At 44.3% G+C, this 22,249-nt stretch overlaps 1 protein-coding gene across 1 annotated transcript; it reads right to left on the reverse strand.

Annotated features, from left to right (window-relative positions):
- Positions 1 to 183: 183 nt before the first annotated feature.
- Positions 184 to 21,603, reverse strand: LOC114939013 (uncharacterized). The gene is made up of 7 exons (XM_029313232.2): positions 18,265 to 21,603; positions 17,751 to 17,981; positions 9,988 to 10,101; positions 9,691 to 9,777; positions 2,433 to 2,636; positions 2,104 to 2,286; positions 184 to 2,011 (listed from the first exon to the last, which is right to left on the reverse strand). The coding sequence occupies exons 1-7, from the start codon at positions 18,572 to 18,574 to the stop codon at positions 1,284 to 1,286; spliced, it is 1,857 nt and encodes a 618-aa protein (XP_029169065.1). The 5' UTR covers positions 18,575 to 21,603; the 3' UTR covers positions 184 to 1,283.
- Between the last annotated feature and the right edge of the window lie 646 nt (positions 21,604 to 22,249).

A 22,249-nucleotide genomic window follows, 5' to 3' on the forward strand; every position in this document is an offset into this window, starting at 1 on the left:
TAAAGTTTATAAAAAATTCCATGTTTTCTATTTTATAATTATTATATTCATGAAAAGATAATGTAATTGCCAAATATAATATTTTTGTGTGATTGTGTAATACATAACTAATATTGTACTTACCAAATTGAATATCCTCGGCAAAATCTATGATCATCTATCATATAAGAGAATAAATCGATATCGTGGAACGGATGATATTACTTTATTCGTGATGACGTACTTAAACAATGAATGATTTTGATTAAGGCCAATAGTCACGCATACATACAATGTCGTTAAAACAATTTGTGGATCTTATGAACGATATAATTATACAATGAAGTTTTTCCATATATCGATATTTTTTTCGCCTCAAACGACGACGACGTTTAGTCTCCAAAAAAAGAGACAATTCGATAGAGGATGTGACTTGGCCAGGATTTGAAGTTTTTAGGATTGTGGTATTTATTTACAACGTCAACTACTCGTAATTTCGCTTGTACCGGGAAACTAAATGTCATCTGCTACACGAGTATTTTCTTTACTCAAATCTTTTTTTCAAAAAACATTGATGGTACAATATTCTGAGGAAATAACTTGAAAAACGATGTCATGAAAAATACAGCCTGATTTAAAAAAGATTATTTTTCAGAATCGTATGCGCGCGCAGGCGTGTTTTAACCGCGTACTCGTGTAGTCGATGAGACATTCAGCAAGTTTAAGTATTCTTAATCGGAATGACGGGAGGATGGTGCTTAACGTGTATTTGAAACATTAACCTAGATAATAATCGGACGTTATATTGTATATGTACATACTATATGCGAACGTAAACCCTGGTTAGTCCTCGAGTCCATGACAGTTCTTAGACGATACCGCAATGGGCATAGGGATAGATAAGTAACTCCGACAAAAGGTTCGCCCGAAAATTTTGATACATAATTTTCAAGTAGACGTTTCACCGCGGGGGTTACATCGCGCGAGATGTTCTATGAGCGTGTTCCATTTATTTCTCAACAACTTGACGATGATGATATATCGCTTAGCATTGCTAAACATTTATCTACAACATCGTGCAAGCTCTGCTTCCGAATTTAATCTCGAATCATCGAGACGAGATTAATCAGCGCATGCGCTATTTCTCGATAAAAATCAAGTTTTTCTTTTCGAGAGAAGAACACACGATAATAAAATTTATCTACGGACCATATTTATTTTAATCGTCGTCTTGATCATGGAATTCGTTAAAATCGTCGCGCTCGATGGATTCTCGCGGAACGACTATATTATTGTTTTAATTCTTAATAAGGTCTCCACACCTGTCTAGGCTTGGGACTTCTCTCTCTTCGTGATCGGATGGCTTCTCTCTCGACGTCTATTCCATCCTCCTTTCTTCGCGTCGTCAGATCCTGACCGACGTTTTCTTTATCCTGGCCTTTCTTCGTGCTAAGATCGACCGTGCCCTCTAAACGAATTTTCACAGTAAGATCACCGCGACGAGCGACCTGTTCCTGATCGATCTGAAGATCCGAGTCATTCAAATTCTCTATGCTTTGCCGTAAGTGAATCGACGCTTCCTGGAAAGTAGCGTCCGTGGACGCTGCGTCTTCCAAATCGCTTCTGATCGGCGAGATTCTCGGAGAATCTTGCTCGGGTATAGATTCGTCACTTCTCACGCGGTCTCTATTCAAATCCTGATCGTTTCTATCGTCCACCTCGATGCTATCGTCTGGACTATCTAATCCGGATTGACGTAAAACGCCTTGATCATCTCCCCGTCGCTCTTCGTCCTTCGTACTGCTCTCAGGACTGTCGCTGCTGCTTCTGAGTTTTCTGAGCTCCTCCAATCGGGCCTGATCCGGTCTCTGAAGTCGCTGCTGGGCCATCCTCAGAGCCAGAGCGTGCCATTCCGGCTCCAGGATGTACTGCTGCGTATGGTACAGAGGGTTATAGAGCCAAGAGGATTGCGGTAATAATGGCGCGAATATCGATCCGAAGATAGATCCTGTAGCACCCAGTAAATGAAAACCTGCGTGTTACGAATAAGACGTCAGTTTTTTTTTTAATTCACGCATGAAGAGGCATGGATTATGTAGGTCTCGAAAGTATCTCGACTTTTACCTTGAAAATGTGAGTGATGCCCGGATGAGTTGGGCGTCGTGGTAGTGGTCGACTCGGTGGGAGGCGTCGACGCTGTCACGGAGGCCGTCGTCAGCAGGCCTGGTCCAGGGTTCCCGGGTGATGTTGTCGGCGTCACTTCTCGGACGGACACGCTGATAGGACCCAAGTCGCCCCTTGCGGATTCTTTCAGACATATCAATTTACACGCCTGTTAATCGTTTAATTTTCTCTCGCTTGAGAAAAAAATGCTGACTATTTAAATAGGATGCGTTCTCTTGAAACTTTCTCCGAAATTTTTATTTTTCCCTACGAATATCTCGCGTCATTACCGGCGTTAGGTCCAGGCAGCCTCGGGGATCTTTGTTCGATGGCATGGTGGAAAGGGTTGAAGGCCGATGCACCAACTGTTGGTTGTGGATGTGTGTGCGGATGGTGGCCGGGGGGAGGTGGAAGACAGTGCGGTGGTAGAGATCCTCGGGGTAACCCGCCCCATCCCTGGCCCGCTCCTTGCTCAAGACCCAGGTGTTGCAATCCTGTGCAATCAAAGAAATGCAGATTACACGTCTCCGAGGATTCTGTTTATTCAGCGTCTCCGCTGTCATCACGCCGCGGTGATCTCCATATCGCATGGAAATGTTTGCAGTGGAAAATGTTCGTCTACATGGTAATTTATATTCTACGCGCGTGTATGTATATATATATATGTATATATGTATTTTTATAAAAATTCTTTGCTATATCGTATTAAGGATGGATATTTTTTAAAAAATGTGATTTGTTTTAAGTCCGAGTAACGCAATGTAGACGACAGTATCTGAAAATGACTGATACGATCGTTTTGTGACAAGACAACGTAACATATTTCTGGGCATCACGGTGGGCGTTGTATAATTTTCGGCAACGGTGATCGACTGGCAGTTCGAGTCGTAGAAACGCATCCCTTTGACGTAGAGGCGGTTTTTGACGTGGATGGACAGTTAAATTTATCCAACAGAGAATGCAGAGAGACGATCGATCATCTTTTTTTCGATAATAGCCAATATCGCGTGGCCGCGCAAGCATGTGTTTGAATGCAATTAAATTTATGACATCAAAAAGTTTGTCTGATCGTGATCGGCTGACACAAACCAACTGACATAAGTCGCACCGCTACCTTTGTTGTTCGTTCATTTGTGAAATAACAATTAATTCTCGCTATTTTTCGAAAAGCAAAATTCGCTCCCTTTGTTGTTCACATTTCACGAAAGAAAAGAAAATGTTTTTTTCTTTCAATTTTACATTATATACATATACGTATAAGCAATGTAATGCGATTGATTTTCGGCACGTTGCGCGATGCAAAAAGAACGATGCAAGAAGCAACTCCCGTGGTTATCGACGTGTTATCGGTTTTTCGAAAGACCTTGATCAATAACAGATTATGCCGTCATCTGTGCGGAGCAGTTTAAAAATTCCGTGAAAGCTGCCGCGCGAAGCCACCGTGCGCGAATATAGGGGGTGAGGGGGTGGAATGGGGGATGGTTAGGGGGTCACGGCGGGGTGGCAAGCAGGGGAAAACGGTTTTGCCGAAGCGGGGAGAATTGTCCGGTCACTGGCACGAGGGCGTAACCACCGAGACACGCGGATCGCCCCATTGGTCGCACGTACGCTCCCACCCTTCGCGTTATACCGGATGGTAGGGCGCGAAAAAGCTCGGTAGGGGTCGTAGGGGTGATTTTTAAGCTCTCTTTAAGCCGCGCGCGCTCGCCAGAAAGGACACCGCTATCTCACGTCCTACCACACCGGCGTGGCACACTGAACGGGCCAGCCGTGAGGGAGCTCGTAGCCCTCCTACTTTATGAGGGGGATTAAGAAAACGATAAGAGACGCGCGAAAGCACCGCTGCCACCGAGCTTACGAAGGCCAACGGACGGCTTTCGTTGGCAGCCAGCATGAATAAGAACCGCTTCCGTAAGCTCTTCAGGCACCCGGGATTCTTAGGTGACGGCCACGACGTGCGAACATCCTCCGATAATAACTGACTATGAGTTTCTTCATCGCTTGTTTAGACCGCGGTCTTAAAAAATAACTTTCCATCAGTATCATCAGTATCATCAATATATATACCATATATAGTTTATTCATAAATGTCAAGAAAAAAAATTAGATTATCGTCTTTTGTAGAGATGAAATACTTGGACGAGAAAATTACACACATTAAGATAAAAAAATTTTATAGGAATTCTGTTAATTTTTTATAACTAACAAGATTGACGAATATCGATAAGATATAATAAATTAATTTTGGAACACTTGGCAGCTTCTCTGAAACAACTTGTGCACGAGATGAAAATTTTCGATACCGCCGCACATTCTTTCCAAAGAGAAAGCGCGGACGTAACATATTTTCAATTTAATAAACCCTGAAAATGCCGCGCACCCTCTTTCGACAGACCTCGCGTGCCGGGTTCGGGTTCGGCTGGCGGGCGATAATTCCGAAAACAAATGAAGACTAATGAGGGGTGGGCCCCGACGAGATCTCGGAAAGAGTGTGAGAGCGAGGGAGATAGGTCGCGGGGGACGAAGCTGAAAGGGTTCAAGGAGCCGCCGTTACCCTTTAAGGGGTGAGAAATGTTGAGCTTAAACGTTACGGCCCTAGGGTTAGTTGCCTTTGCGTGTGCCTTCCATCGGGGGCTTTAAGGGATGATGTATTATCGAGCAGCGTGCTCAAAATGTGCTACGTACTTTGGTCGCGCCGTTCCCGAGATGCGGTAATGTGACGTCACGTGTAATATGAGCTTTTAAGCGTAGCTTTATATACGTTTCGCCGCCGACGTGCCCGCGGAGTGAATTAAATTTGGTCACGTCGATTACAGAACTCTCGTCGGCGCGAGACGCGTTTTCGAATTTCGCGATTGCACTTTTCATTCGCAATTATTATTATTACCGCAATATTACATGACAATTTTTAATGAATGTGAAAATCAATCGCGCAAACTGTCTGGCTTTTCCATGACGATATCGTTTCGAATCTTCGGCGTTTTAAGTTTTACGCGTTCGCGGCCATGAAATTTAAAGAGCATCTTAAAGACGTTGATTCGAAGCCTGACACGCAGCCTGTAAAATGAAGGAGGAAGCCCTTCAAGATTTCTCTTTGCCTTAAACCTCCCTGATCTCGCCACCTCGAGATACATAATAAATTAATTCGCGTATTTTCCTGTCTGCCTTATCTATTCAAATCTATGCAAAACAGGCGTTAAAAACGCCCTTCTTGGTGCTAAGGCGTTAACCCTTGCGGAGCTCGATTTCCCCCACTTTCTAACCTCTTTGCTTCCTCTATCTCTCTCTTTCTGCCTCTCTCTCTGACACACACACACACACACACACACACACACTTACTTACTTACTCACTCACTCACTCTCTCGCTCTCCGACTTGTTCATTGCTCCTCTTTCCACTCCGCGTGTTCTATCCTCTAGCTACTGCCGGCTGGATGTCTTTGCACACCCACCCTTTGCGCCCGTTCTCATTATCGCGTCGCAGCAACCCCTAAAATGCCACCCTGGAAAGGTCCCTGGCACCGATCTAAGCTCCACGAGGAGATATTTCGAGAAAGGACGAGAGAAAATTGCTATCTCTCTCTCTCTCTACTTCTCTATCTTTATCTCACTGCCGCGAGATTTTCTCTTTGAAGTCGAGAAAGAGTGCAAAAATGATGGATCTTTTAAGAAATTGGCGATGCTCAGCGATGCATAAATTGTTACTTATCTTTACTGTATATTACATTTTATGATTCTGTAAATAAATCAAATTTTGATTTATCAAATATTGATAATGTTATCATTAATCATGATAATTGATTCTACAAAAGTATACATTTGCTAGAAAATTACATCATTTTGTTGCTGTTAGAAATTAATGATATAACTAATAATTGATTTTATCGATACATAATGTAAATTTTATTATTTAATAATTAAAATTTTGTTAGATATTTAGTTTTTTATGTACAATTATTACGCGCACATTATTTTAATAATAAATGCTTTTAATAGCAAGTATCGAATCTATATAATATCTATATAATAATGTATATTCACTTTCATTACATACGACAATAGGTGCGTGCAAAACTTAGGAGTGAGAAAATCAGATTGAGAATGAATATCGATTACAAGGACATTGTGAGACGCTATCAGGTTTCTATCTCTTAGGCTCGGTGGATTTTCGTGTCGACGATAGGAAAGGAGACGAGAGAGGAGTCCGACGACTAGAGAGAGCGTCATTAGTTACCGTCGTTTCCAGAGAAAGGTCCCGGTCGCCGGACCTGATTAAAAGACGGAATACCCCGGGACGAAACGCCCTTGCAAGACGCGCATGGGGAGGTGAAATGTGACGCGAATTTAAAGGATCCGCAGTGATTCGACACGGGGGGTGGACAGGAACAACCCTTAAAAAGGCTGCTCCCTTTAAGGACCGTATGCCCGTACGAAGGGTTGTCGTTGCGTTCGATTTTCCGTATATATGTGAAAGAGGCCTTTAAACGCGTCGAAAATCAGGTACATCCAAGGTGTCGTAAGAGAAACGATTATCGTAGCAACCCGCGATAAAACTTGTCGCGATTAGGCTAATCAGCGCTCGCAATAAGATTTACGCGTATTATGTATTATCAAAATAATAGCGATATATTTATAGAATATAAATCACAACGTGAAAAAATGTGTAGAAAATATAAAGTCTATTTATTATCTTTTAGAAATTATATGTTTGGTAAGAAGAGGGAAGCTTCTGCTTTAAAGAAAGTCACGAATTTACTGCAAAACGATCCAGGAACGAAGCGACAGTTTTAAACTGAGCGTTCCTAACAATCTCCCCCAAATGAGGTAAAGGCCACCTTATTGAAACAGGGGTCGCGATTTTTCCGGTTCTCTCTCCAACTCCTCTACCCAGCCTCTCCCTCGTAGGCGGTTAATTGACACGAGAGAGCGGAAAGAGGGAGGGCAGATTGGGGCTGCACGAGCTGTTCTTGTTAACTCGAATCTTGGCACCTCGCGATTTTTCATCCCCTTAGCCAGACTGACAAAGACGACGGATTCGGCCTCCCGGGAAACGCGTGATCACGGTGTTTTCGTTCGTGGACAATCTCAGCGAGGATCTTGTGTGATGTCTGTCACCGGATACATTAATTTTCCATGAGTTTGCTAGCGATCGCTCCTAAGCGTATTGCGAAACTTAACAACTGCTATAACGAAGAAAGAGTCGGAAGCACTTTACCCTCTAGTCTTTTGAATTATTGTCATATCTTTGTGACATTTGAAGCTATACTATCTTTACATAATAAATATTTTAATAATTTGTGACAAAAAAAGATACGCTATATAATGTATGTATCATAAAATTCAAGTTTTTTGAAAAGGATGTTTTTGTGCAAAATCATAGACATTGTTTTTTAATCATAATACGAATGTATTTGCGCGATAGAAAATCAATTATACCGAAAGAATGAACGATATGTGAACGAACGATTTCGATATATTGAGATTGACGCAAAGGACGAAATTAGAGCGGTGGATATCGGAGATCGGAGGGAAGTAAAGGCGCATTGGCCCGTCCATCGGACTTCAACGCTCTCACGAAGCCCTTAGGGAGCCCATAAAATTCGTCCCTGCTGTCGAGGTAGGCCCGAACGAAATTTAATAACATCCCCCTAGTTACACCTCAATGGGCACCTTAACAACCCTGCACTCGCCAGCCACTCGTTCTCGCGCCCCCGGTGATGCTGTCCCTCTTTCTCCTTATCAACCTTCCTAGCGTAGATATCTAATAAACCGCCTCTTTGAAAACGTTCTTACCTAGTCAGCGATACCCGACGGCTGGACGATTTCGAAAGTTGGAAAGGTGCTCGACTGACCGACCCTCTGTCGGACTGAACGGAGGCGCAACCTGTGAGCCGACCGACGAACCCCGAGCGAAAGGGTTGAAAAAAACTCGCGAGCACATCCCTTGAAATAAACCGATCGATATTTGGTCGAGAGTACCGTTTGCACTTAACTCGGAACACAATGTAGGTGACCCAATTGCGCAAATACAATTTATCCGTCGGATGTGCTAAAATCGTATATATCCTATAATAAAACACGTATATCTCTGATATAATTTGAACCTTTTAATATTGACAAAAAACTTGAAGATGGCTTTCAATGAAAGAAAGATTATTGTAATCAGATTTTCTCACATTTTTTGATATCCGATTTAAAAATCATAACAAACAATTTCTCACATTTATTTGTTAAATGTCGCACTTATTTCTAAATGTTGCGCTTAATTTCTGATCGATTATTGATTTAAATGTCATCGATCATCAATCGGTGAGCAATTGTTGTGAAATACGAATCCGAGGAGACGAGGAAAAATCGCTAGAGCGAGATACGCAAAGGGAAGAAAAGTTAAAGCTCCGACGTATTACCGGGCGCGGCAGTGGCTAATTCTTGATTGAACAGACCGGGGATACGGGGAATGGACGGGGTAGCAGCGAGAAATCGACGGCAGGACTGCCATCCCGTAGTACGCCTCGGGGATAGGAGGGAGCGAAGCTCCGTTAAGCCGCTTATCATGCCGAAACAATACACTGTCGGTGCACCAGTATCAGTACCCGACCCTCACTGCTCCGGGCTAGTCCCATCAAAATTTGGAGCTTCGAACGAGTTTCAATGGAATTCGTGCCACCCAACTGTCCTGTCGAACCGGTTGGATACCTGAAAACTTTTTCGAAAACGTTCGCGACGATGAAACGTTTAAAAAACCATCGTTTATATCACAGCGAATGCATTATCGTCCCGAAGAAAGAGGCTGATTGATTGCGCATTTCTCAAAGCAATGTCGATGAATGTATTTTATAATTTATTTGATGAAACGTTTGGTCTCATATTTATTAAATTTTTTTTCGCGAATAATAGGAAAGGTCATGATGCGCAATATATATATATATATATATATATATATATAAAGTTGTAAAAAAATTTTATATATATGCAATATTTGCAATACTATATATATATATATATATATATATATATATGTATATAAATTAAAGCTTTGAATTTGTTTGGATTAACAAAAGGGAGAATATTTCGTCACATCAAATAAGAACCGCTCGATGACAAAGTTAACAGAGCCAAAGTTTATTCGAGAATGACTTTTCCGTGAGCGGCAATCGAGCAGCTTTCTTGAAACGAAAAGGCAGAGTTCGCACGCCCGGAGCTTAATCAGAGTCTTCTCCACTTAGAGGCCGGTGGCAAAACTCAATTTTGAGTCGGTGCCTGCCGACGCTCAATTTTGACACCCTTCGCAGCCACGAAGCCAAACGCGCGCGAGAAGAGGGCGTCGACCCGCCTGGCCCGCCAAAGTTACCTTCCTCTCGGGAGGGGCACGGTACAGGGTTGCAAACTTAGTTATCTACGACGGGGAGACATGCCGAGAGAGAGAGAGAGAGAGAGAGAGAGAAGAGAGTAAGGTTGAAGGTGAGCTTCATCGGAGGCAGGTATTCACGCAAACTCGTCGCGACGAAGGAGGCCGCGCGTGTCTTTGATTAGAGAGCGTCCGACTTACCCGACAGCTTAAATCCCAACGGGTCCTGCGGGTGTCCGAAAGGGAACGGACGAGGCCCGAAGTGAAAGGGATGAAAGGCCTGATGTCCTGCAACGTGCGGTGAATTCATAAATCAATGTCAATGCGACTCGTGAGCCTATTCGGCAACATCTTATTTATTTTTCCATTATGTTCTATATTTTTTACGTCGCGTGATATTTCATAGTTGTTGTTAATTGGATTCCTCATTGGTCGCATAAAAAAGCTTTAGTATAATAAAAAGACCGCATTATCCTCCGTGGATAAAGTTGTACTCACGTGTCTTTGAACGCGGCTCCCTGGGACCGTCCACGGTCACCTTGATCGCCTTCGACAACGTGGCCACCTGCGGCGGCGATGTCTGCAGCATGATCGTCAGGGTGAAGCTCTTCCCTGAAACGAAAATGAGAATGGAGGCGTCGGGAGGCGGGAAGAAGAATTATCGCTCGGCGGTAAAACGAAAGATGAGATTCTCCCAATGGGAGATCATGCATATTCTCCGCTTTGGCTCCAGATCAAAAACCATAAAGGCGTAGACTTTATATCGCGCTCCTTGGTTTGCGTAGACTCTATTATTCATGTCCAATTGGCCGACCGCGAAAGAAAGATATTCTCGAGTACGTTCAATTTTTCGTGAATCTCTTCGCTTTCGCGAACTTGCGTGCCGCGCGTTGCATTTAACGAAATTTTGCTCTATAAAAAAATGTATATACGTTTAATAAATAAAATAGAAAACAAATATTTGTAAAAATAAATGTTTGATGATAGCTACGTCGCGCATTTTAATTGAATGAAATAAACCGACGTTTCCGCGATTGATATTCGCGGATTCAGAGTTTCTTGGCTTTGGATCGAAACTCGTTGCTATCGCGAAGGATATTGCTCGATGACACGCACGAACGGCAATGCGTTCGCGCGGTGCGTTCGCTGGAAACAAAACACAAATGTCCCGGAAGTAAGGGGTGAACGAGTGACGCCACTGCGTCGATGTTTGTTCCCGGATAGGCTGGAATATGTTAATGCCAGCGTTAAACGCCATCCCCTGAAATACGCCGGTTTCTCGTCACGCGCGATTTCGCCGTTTTACCTTTCGACGTGTCGACAACATTCGGTAGCTCGATAGATGAGATATTTTGTCGATTATCTCGAAATTTTCAAACGATAACGTGTCTGAATAACGTATTTTCAAATACATTTTATATGTTATTAAAAATATCCTACATATATCATTTTTGGGGATAATTATAATTTGTATTTTCTTATGTTATGTATCTTTTAGAATGAAATTGCAGACTTTTTTTTGGACTGGAGAGAGAAGAGACTCTCGTAACATATAGGTATATCTCTTATCGCATATGTTTTTCAGTTCGCTTTCGCACGTTGGCGCATTTTTTTGTTCACCAAGTCTCGTCGATGACCCGAAACAATATACGGCGAACGCGTATAGATGAAACGCGACTCGCAACTGGTCCGGCCGTTTACTAAATTTCGATGTTTTCGGCACAAATATTTCAATCGATGACGCGCGCGTCGCGCGGAATTCGTCACGCGTTCGATGTGCGTCCTCCTCTTCTCTCCTCCCTCCGATAATCGCGCGTATACGCAAAATAAAACGCGGGGGAGAGAACAGTCATCTCGTCGCGTCGGCAATACCGAGCGAAGAAAATAGCGGCGACAACGGGAGAGAGAGACATGTGAAACAACACGGCGTTTACGCGCTTTTTTCCGCGTTTCTCTCTCTCCGCGACAATAAAGTTATACAGCTTATAATGGTGTCGCCAAGTGCGACACCGGGGGTACACGCGTACACGCGCGCGCGGTCGGGTAGTTTTATTTTATGGCGGCGCGGCCGGGGCCCCCTTCCGGTAAACGACCGCGTTTTTACGGTGAACCACGACATTTAACCGGCTTACCGCCCGTCGCCGGGCGAAATACCGGACTTTAACTTCGCCAAGGGAGCCGTGCCATTTTCAGCGCGCCGCTCCCTTTCCCGGTGATTGGCCGCTATTTTCGCGCCACGCTCTGTTTCACAGATATCCTTCCGAATAGTCAAAATTGATTTTACACTTTGCGCGTCGAATTCTCAACTTTTATTTCCCCCGTGGGTATTAAGTCGTTCTCATCAATTTTCTCACATTTGTTGCTTTGGGGTTTATTCCGAGGTTGTGCGTCTCTTAAATAATAGAGAGTACTATCGTTAAACGATCGTTTGGAAAGATTATTTAGATGGTGGATAGTTGGAAATTAATGGAGGAAATTTTTCAAACTTTCTTTTGTAAAAACATTGAACCGAGATTATTTTCGCGTCTAAAGTCGAAAGCGATATATGTCGGAACGTTGTTTTGTGTAACACAAGTGGAAGATTTCGCCGCAGAGATTTCGTGGCTGAGAGCTAACGAGACCGAAGTTTATTGCAGGCGCGATGTCAGGCGCGGCGGCAACGCGAATCAGGGGTGATGGCAGGCATTTTGAGGGTGTTTTCATGAGGCATTATGTGTAACTCGCTGGAAGAACGATCTCCTCTACCCTTCGGAGAGGGTTTACAGCCTCCATTCTCCCTTTCCCCGACTCACCTACGTCTAGCGAAATTCTAATTCATCGGTCGTACACGAGCGGGGTTTGAGCGTAGTGGTCAATTGCACGTGAAAATCGTCTCTCCGAAATTTCATAATAATCCTATTATGACGAAACATTCTGATTTCCGAATCCCGTAATTTATAAGATTGGACAACAGTGTGCAACCTTTGTTTTTTTAAACGTTGTCTCTTTTTAGCGCTTCTTCATGCGCCGAGGATTTCGACGGTGTCCTTCGCACGCGCAAACAAGCCTGAAAAAAATTACTAATCCACGCGCGTCGTACGTCATTTTTATCCCACAAAATATTGCTCGGTCGCAGATTCGATCGAGAGGGAGGATCTATAAAGATTATGACGTTCGTCCGAATCGGCCGTAGAATTTTCGGTCGTGTTAGACTTTTTCGAAAGACCGTCGAAAAGAATTCGCTTTGCTTTTACAGCACGGCATTTCTCCAATTTCCACGAATATTTTATGGAGCAAAGGGAAGGAAAATCGCGCGAGTATATGCAAATTAATTTTGATATAAACTGTGATTGCATCCGAAACGTGTGTTTTTTTATTTAAGTTTTTTGCCGGAATATTCTCGCAACGATTTAGCAAGCCAAAACGAGTCGGGTGAGAAATTAATTTGGACAAGGTTGGCTCGCGTCCACTTATGCGACAACGATTGTTGCGAGAAGACACGGAAACGCGTTCGCGTTTCGCCCTAAGTTTACCCAGGGATCATGCAGTGTTAAAAACTCCCCTGTTTGCCGGTGAGGCGAGTGCGAGGGTTGCTCGGATCGTTATTTCGGAGTGTTTGTCGTGTTTTAAGATTCTGACGTTTTGACTACCCGAATCGCGGTAAACGAGGCCATGTGTATACCGCCGTGGCATGTTTGAAGGGAATTTTTTTTTTTCTATCTTTATACACACATCATGTATTCGCACGAAATCTTAAGCGAACGTTGGAGTTTAATATATACTCAAATATCGCGATTATCTAAATATTTAATTTCATATATAGTTTCATGAATTTTTTTGACGAAACGTGGCGCGTTGTTGTAAAAAAAAAAAAAAAATAGATCGCGAAAAAGAAAGACGTTCGGCGATTGTTTCGACTAGGACGAAATTTTGTTGCAGGATAAATTTCCACGGGAGGACCAGTTTTCGCTGGCAATATAATCACAACGTCGAGCATAACGACTTTCAGATGCGACGGCGCGACCGGGAGCGAGTGGTCATTGAAGCGTTTGTAAAAGCCTGCCTTGCTGCTGGCGCGACGGAATGAGGAGCGAAAAATATCGAGAAAATAAAGTAGGGAAACGTGGAATTAATATATGTGAAAGAAACGGATATGTGCGTATATGTACGCGGACTCGTACTACCAGACCAGAGCGGAAAATAATGTTTAATCGGTAGAAAATCTCGGCGCAGTCATCCGCCGCTCCTCGATCCCCCGCGCCCTCGCAATCCCTTCCGCGATCCCTTACTTGACCGAGGGGGATGGATTTTTTAATTTTTAATTGGCAAAAAACGTCGCCGAGGTGGTCGCCGGCGAGATCCGCCGACCGTTCTCGCGAATTTAACTGGCGTATTCGGGTTCTTCTCTCGGAAACACTAATATCTTCTAACATTGGAAGTTATCTCTCTGCTGAGAATTGTGTTCGTCTCGTTGTCGCTTGAAATTAATTTTCGCATTACAAAAAGATCAGATTAAAAAGAAACTTATCGTTTATTCAATCTCTTAAGAATATCGATACGCGTAATGATATATTTTTTACAAACTGTATTCGTTTGTTATTCGTGTAATTTTTATATAAATATTGCTAATGAAGTTCCCGTTGTTTTCTCGTTATAATTTGCGGAATTAGTAAATCGAGGAGAGAATTGTTTTGCGCGAATTGGACCCGCTTCAAAGCAAAGGATCGCCGTTGCAAAGGCAACGCGGTTGCAACAGCTGTTCGGTCGACCGAACACGAGAGCCGCTATTTTAAAAGGTCGACCCTTCTCATCGACACGGCAAAGACCTTTACGACTTATTAAATCATTTTCATCTCATCGTACGGAACTCTTTACGGCAGCTTCCGCGAGTAACTTTTCGCACAATCCTGTTGTCTCGTAAGTATCTTTACGATAATTCCGTGAATCCTTTCCACCGATAGATGACAATCAAAATTAATCGATCAAAAGAAATATCTTTGCGTGCGATTTCGAGGCGTCCCGTGCAACAATACTATATATAGATACTCGAATCGCGCATTTTTGTTCTTTCGAATCGTAAAAGAGATATCGAAGACTCGGATCTGCGCTCGCTCGCGTTCAGCGCTCGGCAGCGTTCATCGTGCGGCGGCGATTTAAAACGAGTCGTTCTCCTTTCACGAGAGAGAAGGGAGAGAGAGAGAGAGAGAGAACGAGAGATGCGGGCGAGACAGAGATCCGTTGCGCCAGGACATCGGTCAGGATCTGGCTGTCGATAGTCGGAGCTTTCCCTCGGATTCTCGCGCTCTCTTCCTGCCTATACCTCGGCCGGACCGTCATAAAACACAGGTAACTCCGGTATTTATGCCCGTCGTTTTTACGCCCGTCGCCACCCCTTCCCACCCCGTTCGTCTCTCGCGTACCAACACCAACGCGTAGCAGAGAAACATGCATATACAGTCGCGTCTCCGTACGGCCCGTGACTCCTAGCAGTCGGAGGTTGACGCTAATCCCTGTCGGGAGCGAAAGGGGTGGCCGAGTGATATACGTTCCTGCGCCGGTATGATAATATTCCGCCGCCACTTCCCCCCGTAACTCCTCGTCGCCGTGCATAGTCGTTATATCCGCTAGCCGCTTCGTACACCACGCACTAGAAGAGGTCCCTCTTTTGGGTCAGCGCGTAAGACCGAATGAAAGCGATTATAGTCGATTAAAGAGAGGGTCGCAATCGTCGAGTCAGGGGGAAAAAAAACGTCCAAGTTTTTCTCGCGCTCGACCTCATCCGCGTTGATCCGCGAAAAAATCAGAATCTCTTTCAGAAAATGATTGACTAACATTTGTATAAGAAACCGGATAAACCCTATTTCATTAAATTTATCAAATCTGGTTATTATTTTCGCGCACTCGTTAGATATTTCGATATATAAAGCTCTCGATTATTTCCGCAACAACGGAGGTTTACAAAATTTAAGCTTCTTTTCTGGTGGATATCGAAGTAGCAAATTCGACATCGATACAAGAAGCGGGTTCTTGCTCGCGTCTTCTTCGTCTCGCGTTGCGATCCCCATCAACGTCGTCACGCATTTCGACCACGATCAATTTCTCCTCGTCCGCATTCGCAATATTAAATTGGCCTGACAAAGCCCGCGGGCGAGCGTGAGACAAATATTTGCAGCTGAAAAAGTCGGCGCGCGCTCGCGTACGGGATGCGTGCAAAACAACGGAGGCAAAAAAGCGAGTGGAACGCGTGAGGAATCTGTATATAAAATGTACTCCGGGGCTCCTCGCCTCGCTGCGGTATTATGCAGCGATACGCGCGACGTGACTCGCCGACAAACATCATAAATTTTCGATTTATTCAACTGGGATCTGTTTGCCCTTTCTTTCCCTGATAATAACGATCCGCCTATTGTGCATTTAGTCTTTATGGCTAGGTTTTGTTTCTTTCTTTTATATTAAAATATGCTCTGTTTTTTGTTATACGTTCTACGTGTCACACGCGCGCGCGCATAATTTTCGAAGTATATTTCCGAGGCGCGGCAATGACGAAACGAGATTCGAGTTTTATCTCGACGCGAAAATTCATCGGCGTCAGATGCGCGAAAAGAAAAATCCACCGATCCGGCTCGACGATTGCGATACTCGCGCGCGGAACGATCTCGCGTTACTCTCATATGGAGAATCTAGAGGCAAATCGTTGCATACCGGTGGTAGTTAGGGGCTGCCCGTAATACAGTAATGAGGGCTTACTGCCATGGAAACCAAAGCCGCTTACAGCCAACCACTCTACCTCCATCTACCCTCTTTCCATTCGGTTCCTGTCTCTCTCTCTCTCTCTCTCTCGCGCGCGCTTCTCGCCCATCCATCCCACGATTTTCTCCTATATATATATATATATATATATATATCCGCGATATCCTCATTCGCGAGTCCCTAAAAAATTCTCGGAAATCGTTTCTCGGGTCTCCATTGTGGAGTATCTTGGATCTCTCCATTTCTGTAAGTGGAAGAGGTCAATGTGGGATGCGTCCGACCGTGTTTTAAAACATTTTGTGTGCCGCTGGAAACGGCGCTTCGAGTCGATTCGACTTTCATAAGTGGACATCGACACTCGGTAAAAATACTCGCGTCAACGGAAATGATTAAATGCTCGTGTGCGTGTGAGACACGAGGGGGGAACGATGGTCGAGATAAGTCGATGGGAGAGATTCGGAAAAAGAGAAGAGCGCGTTTAGGGTCTACCGTCGGGGAAGCCGCCGATATCGCAAACCCCGCAATTTCCTTTTCCAATTTGCCATAAACAAGTCGACCATCCCCTCGTTAACCGGCTACGCCTGGTGACTGCTCTCTCGAAAGTTCGACTTCCTCGGGGAAGGACAAGGAAAAGGGAAAGAGATGGAGAACGACAGGACGAAGAAAACGCTGCAACTCGGTCGAATTAAAGGAATTAAAGGACGCCTCGTTACTCGTATCTTTCGACTCTCCCCACCTCGACTCTTGTACGTGGAGAAAAGGGAGAGACTAGGGAGAGAAAAAAAAAACAAGGACGTTGAAAAGTTTGCTCCTTTTCTGCTCCGCGATTCTGCCGATCTAGGTCCTTTCGCGTCGCTTCTTTTCCCCGCCGCTATCTTCGGCTCTTCTCTTCAAGGAACGAACGTTTGCATTAACCGTTCGTAATGGCTGCGATTATTAGGGAGCATTATTCAGAGACCTCGGACCCCAATTTTTTTCTCCCCTCGCCCACCCCTGCGCCGACTTCCTTCTTCGGACGGAAAGGAACATTGAATTATTGAAACGCGGAGCCGGGAATTAAAAAATCTCCGCGTGCGCCTCTTATCCGCCCCCTTTCCGCGTGGGTGCCAGTTCGCGAGAAGATACCGGGTCACGGTATTTGTCGTGTGAATTAAAAATGAGGACGGAACGAGGGGCCAGGTGGTGGCCCGTGCTTGGCTTTCGACGCGGGAAAAACGAGGCCATCAGTCGGAGCACCACCTTAATGTAGCAAAGTCTGAATGATTTAAGACGCCGCATCGGAAGAAGGCGAACCGGCGGAAAGACCGATCGAGTTTTCGACGTCAACTGATGAGAGTTATTTCGGAGAAACAAAATTTACAAAGATAGTAAGAAGAGAAGATATTTTTAAAAGTATCGTATCGTCGTTTTATACAAAAATTGCACCGACGTAAATCAAGAGAGTTATATTTTCTTATTAATGTTATTTTATTATTAGCTTTTTTACTATTAATATTATTAGATATAAAAAGAGTCGTGTTTTTGAAACTTACCTCTGCCACTTCTACCGACGAACCTGAGATCGTTGAATTTGGCGACTTGATTTTTCATTAGGGCGGTAGAATTTCGCAATTCCGCGCAACAATTTTCATCGTTTCCGGCTCGTACAGTCACGAGGGTACCGTCTCCGACCTCGCCGAGAGCTACTACCTTAAAGGCTACCGGCAAGGTCTTGTTAGACCTCCAATGTGACGGCAATACCGTGCAAACCACATGTGGGCAACCTAATTAGAATATAAAGAGAACAATTGGAGATTTATTTTTATTCACATCATTTATTAATTATTCTCATAATTTATAATATATATATCTATTATCAGCTCTTCTATTTCATATTTTTTAAGCTTGGAATTATTTGGGGAAAAAAAAAAAAAAAAAAAAAAATATATATATATATATATATATAAACTATTTTTCTTTCTCCGAGAAAATCACATCTATTTTTGTGTCATATTTTTGATGCATAGAAATATGATAGAAAAATAATCATGCATAACGATTTTCTACCTGTGCGAATGAGTTCTCCGGGATGCTCGGCGAGAAGCCCATCCAGTGTTCTCTCGGCGAGCAAATCAGCGGTGAGAGCATAATCGGGGAGGTGATTTCCGCCGGTTGAACCTTGAGGAGGGACCTCGTTAGCCAGGTGCATTCTTCTCCTCGAGGATGAGGCCCGAGTTTTCCGTATTCTCGGCCCGCCGATCTGGCTCACCGGATTCGCTTGATGCGGCTGGTGACCACCACGCACTGACCTAGGATCAGGATAGTTTAGGCCGGCAGGCCGATCCTCGGGTCGAGCATCTCGCGAAGGATTCGTCATGAGAACGATATCATTAGTTCTCTCGCTCGAGATATCACCTTTCCCTGCAAGCTTTCCGGATGAGCTCGGTTGCTCAATTGTTTACGTGGGATTTTTTCCAAATTTTAGACAAAGTAATTGTACACGTGAGAAAATCGATTTCTTTCTCGATCAATGTCGATATGATGCTTGGTCCTTGGATGATACGTTTGCGTTTGTGATATATATATATATATGTATATAACTTTATCAATTTTTATTGCAATCTGTTTATTCTGCAAATTCAAGTTTCCTCATTAGAATCGATCGTTTGTCATATCTCGACGTTTACGATTGGTCGTGAATGTATCAGGCCGACTCGACGATCGTTCAAGTATCTCGCAAGCGTAAACTCGTGGTCTCGTCAACGGCAAAGAACGCATTACGAATGCACGCTGATATCTCCTGCCAGCGAGAATCGAATTTGTTTTCTCCGAGAGTGGCACGCGCGCAGTTCCTCGGCGGCTTTTCTCGGCCCTCGCGGGGCCCTAGGCTCCTTTGATCCTTATTTCATTATCCTGCCGCGAGCGGAAGCATCCGTTTGCAAATTCTTCTTCGTCTCGATTGCCAACTCGCGGAGAAAATTCGTTTTATTGGAATCGTCGGCAATCTCGGCGACCCTTATATCTGATTCTTTGATCGAGTCTTCCGTCTTCTTATCTTCGACGAAGAAACACTCGTGGCTGCGCACGAAACACGGAAATCCGAAGATCCGAACAGACTCGTACCTTTATTTTTTAATATCACACGTATCGTTTAAAACACCATCTCGCGCCAGCGATTTTTATCCTCGATGGCAATCAAATTCGCTCACCATTTTTTTTTCCACTAAAATTATATACCAGGATATATATATATATATCGAAAAGAGTTTTTTTTTTTTTTTCAAATCGCTATGTTTTCGCGCTCACCGCGCCAAGTTTCGCGAAACTTTGGCGAGTACCGCGCACAGCATCTGTCACGTGTATCTCTCTCTCGTCGATCGAAGTCTTGATCAATCACAGGAACGGTGTCAAACCGTAAATGACAATCGGAGAAACTTGAACACAGACTTTCGTGGAGCCTTCAACTCGTAATGATCCAGCCGACGATCGCGATCCATCGATGGTACATCTTGGTGCGCGCACGTCAACACTGCGATCCGAAATTTTTCCGCCGCGTGGATCGCGCGGAGATATCCCTCGCGGATGTTTTTCACCGGATGGTGCCAGAGCTGGTCGCGGTCGCGGCGATGGTGATTCTTCACCTGGCCGTTGCTTCGGCGGGTGGCAGGGCAGCTTCTACTCGGAGGAAGTAGGATAGGGTGTTTAACTCGCGCGGTCTCGTTTCGGTTCGGCGGTGGAAGATGGCGGCTTCTGCGGTGGAGCCGCGCGGTGTGGTTGCGGTGTATTTTTGAGGCTGCCGCCCCCAGCCACCACCGAGACCACCCTGGGTAACTCTCTCTCTCCTCGCCCCCTCTTTTCGTCGCCCCCCGCGGCCCGCCGCGCGTCTCTACCACGCCGCCGCCGCCACCGCCGCCTGCCTCCACGGTACCCGGGGGTCTGGTGGGGGAGTTGGTTTTTCCAAGCGGTGGGGAAAAATCTCCCTGCTTCTCTCTCGCTCTTTCTACCCTTTTTCTCTCTTTGTCCCGTCGCCGCCGCGCGCACAACCTCCTCTCGCAGGACCGACGTTCCCGACGATACTCCCGTCGATGACGACCCGCGGACTACGCGAACCTCGCGCTGTCTTCCGGACTCCGTCGTCGTTGCGCCGGACGACGGGGGACTCGTGGGATGTTCAGGGGGAGATGAACTTCCGAAGAGGAATCTCGGCGCCGCGTCTCGCCGCGCCGCATAATTGCGGCGCGAGATCGACGGCTACGGGGTTAAACCGATGATCGTAATCGTGCACAATCGCGCGAGTTCTATCTGTATCGCGGGGCACCGATGGAACGCAGCGTGATGTTCAAATTATTTCACTTTGCCGCTCGACGACGACAACGACTAAACATTCGTGAAAAATATTTTTGTCGGACACGTAGGTACGGCATTTGCGTTGGCAAAACTTTTTGCAAATTTTAGACAACTTGTTTTTAAAGTAACATAAGTTTATTTTAAACACCACGTGTTTCACTTTCTCAGCAAAACAAATTTGCACACTTTTTAATTATTCCGTGATAATTACAAAAAAGTAACGAATCTTCGATTATTGGTGTAATAATAATAATTTTCGCGGATGAACAATAAATATAATTTCCTTTTCCGTTAATTAATCTCGTGGATTCGAACGCGTACTTTTGTCAAAAGTAGAAAATGTTTTTGACGATTCTCCGGCTTTTTGCCCTTCTCGGTTGATTTCTTCCTGCTTCCGTCGTTCAACGACCACCCCGCGCGAGACTGCGAAACGACACTGGGAAGAAAGGGAAAACAAAGACGGCAGAAAGGCCCCTTGTGTAGTTGCGTTTAGTGCCGAGGAGTACGGGGGTTGCGCGATGCTCGGGGGGTTCTCGGAGAGTGCGGGCGAAGAACCGAGTCGAAACGCTGTCGGCCAGGGTGCGAGAAAGAGAGGGACGCAAGTAGTCACCCCCAGATTCAGCGGACCAAATAAAGAAATATGACAAATATTACTGCGCAAAACTGACGCATCTCTTATCGTCAATTTCATGCAAAGTAAAATATACAATAGTTTGCGAGTCTATATGACTAACGTAACATTTAAATGTATAATGCACGAGAGAGGGATGGATAAACGTTATAACTTTGCATAAATTGTGGTAAAATAAATGTTTCTCTTACACTTGTTTCTTAATGAAATTAATTCTTAAAGATCTCTCGTATCTTTTAAATTCATTATCGTTCACCGATGTGTATGACGAGAGCAAATTGTCGCGGACAGCCGACGGAACTTGAGAGATGGATCGTAGATCGTCGAATAAAACGGAACGTGATGCGGGAATTGTAACACGTCACTCTTTCGAGAGACAACACGAGACTATCGATCATGACGTATCTGTACCAAGCTGTACGAGAACCCCTAAACGAGTCGAGCCCCCTATATAATCCCTACGCCCTTGCGAGGAACAATGCGGCGCCTCCGCGTCCCTAAATGCAGACCTTCCGAGATGCATTTCGTCATGCGTAGGTTCTTTCACTGCATGATAATATCTCCCGTTTTCAATTACATCCGCTGGTATTTCGGAGTCTGTATTTTATTACTTCACGAGTACATCATTAATAGCGTGACATTTTTTTTCATTAAATATATGAGTTTTTTTTTTTAATTATTATACGTAAGATAAGAATATAATATTACGTGGAAAAAAGAATATTTTTTATAATATTGTAAGCGATTACAGGATTCAAAATCAATTGCAAACTATTGTGAATTTTTTTCTTACATTTTTTCTTCATGCACTTTAGTGTCTAATAAAAAACATGTTTTTCAAAACTATTCAACGCGATATTTATTTGACTTGTTTTAGCTATGAAAATGATTTTAGAGAAAGATCTTCCATATTGGCACGTGGTTTGTCTCATAGAGATATACGGCAAAGAGATCCTTTAATTATGCTAAGTAACGTCTCCCACAAGCGTCTCGTCGCAGAAGACTGAGCCGGTCATAATATTTAATCATTACTCGTTTCTTCTCCCTCCGCGAAGGCAGTTTCCGCAAGAAGTT

Source organism: Nylanderia fulva, unplaced genomic scaffold (assembly GCF_048542155.1).
Source record: "Nylanderia fulva isolate GAGA-0341 unplaced genomic scaffold, ASM4854215v1 Scaffold26, whole genome shotgun sequence".
In the NCBI taxonomy this organism is placed as follows: Eukaryota; Metazoa; Arthropoda; class Insecta; order Hymenoptera; family Formicidae; genus Nylanderia; species Nylanderia fulva.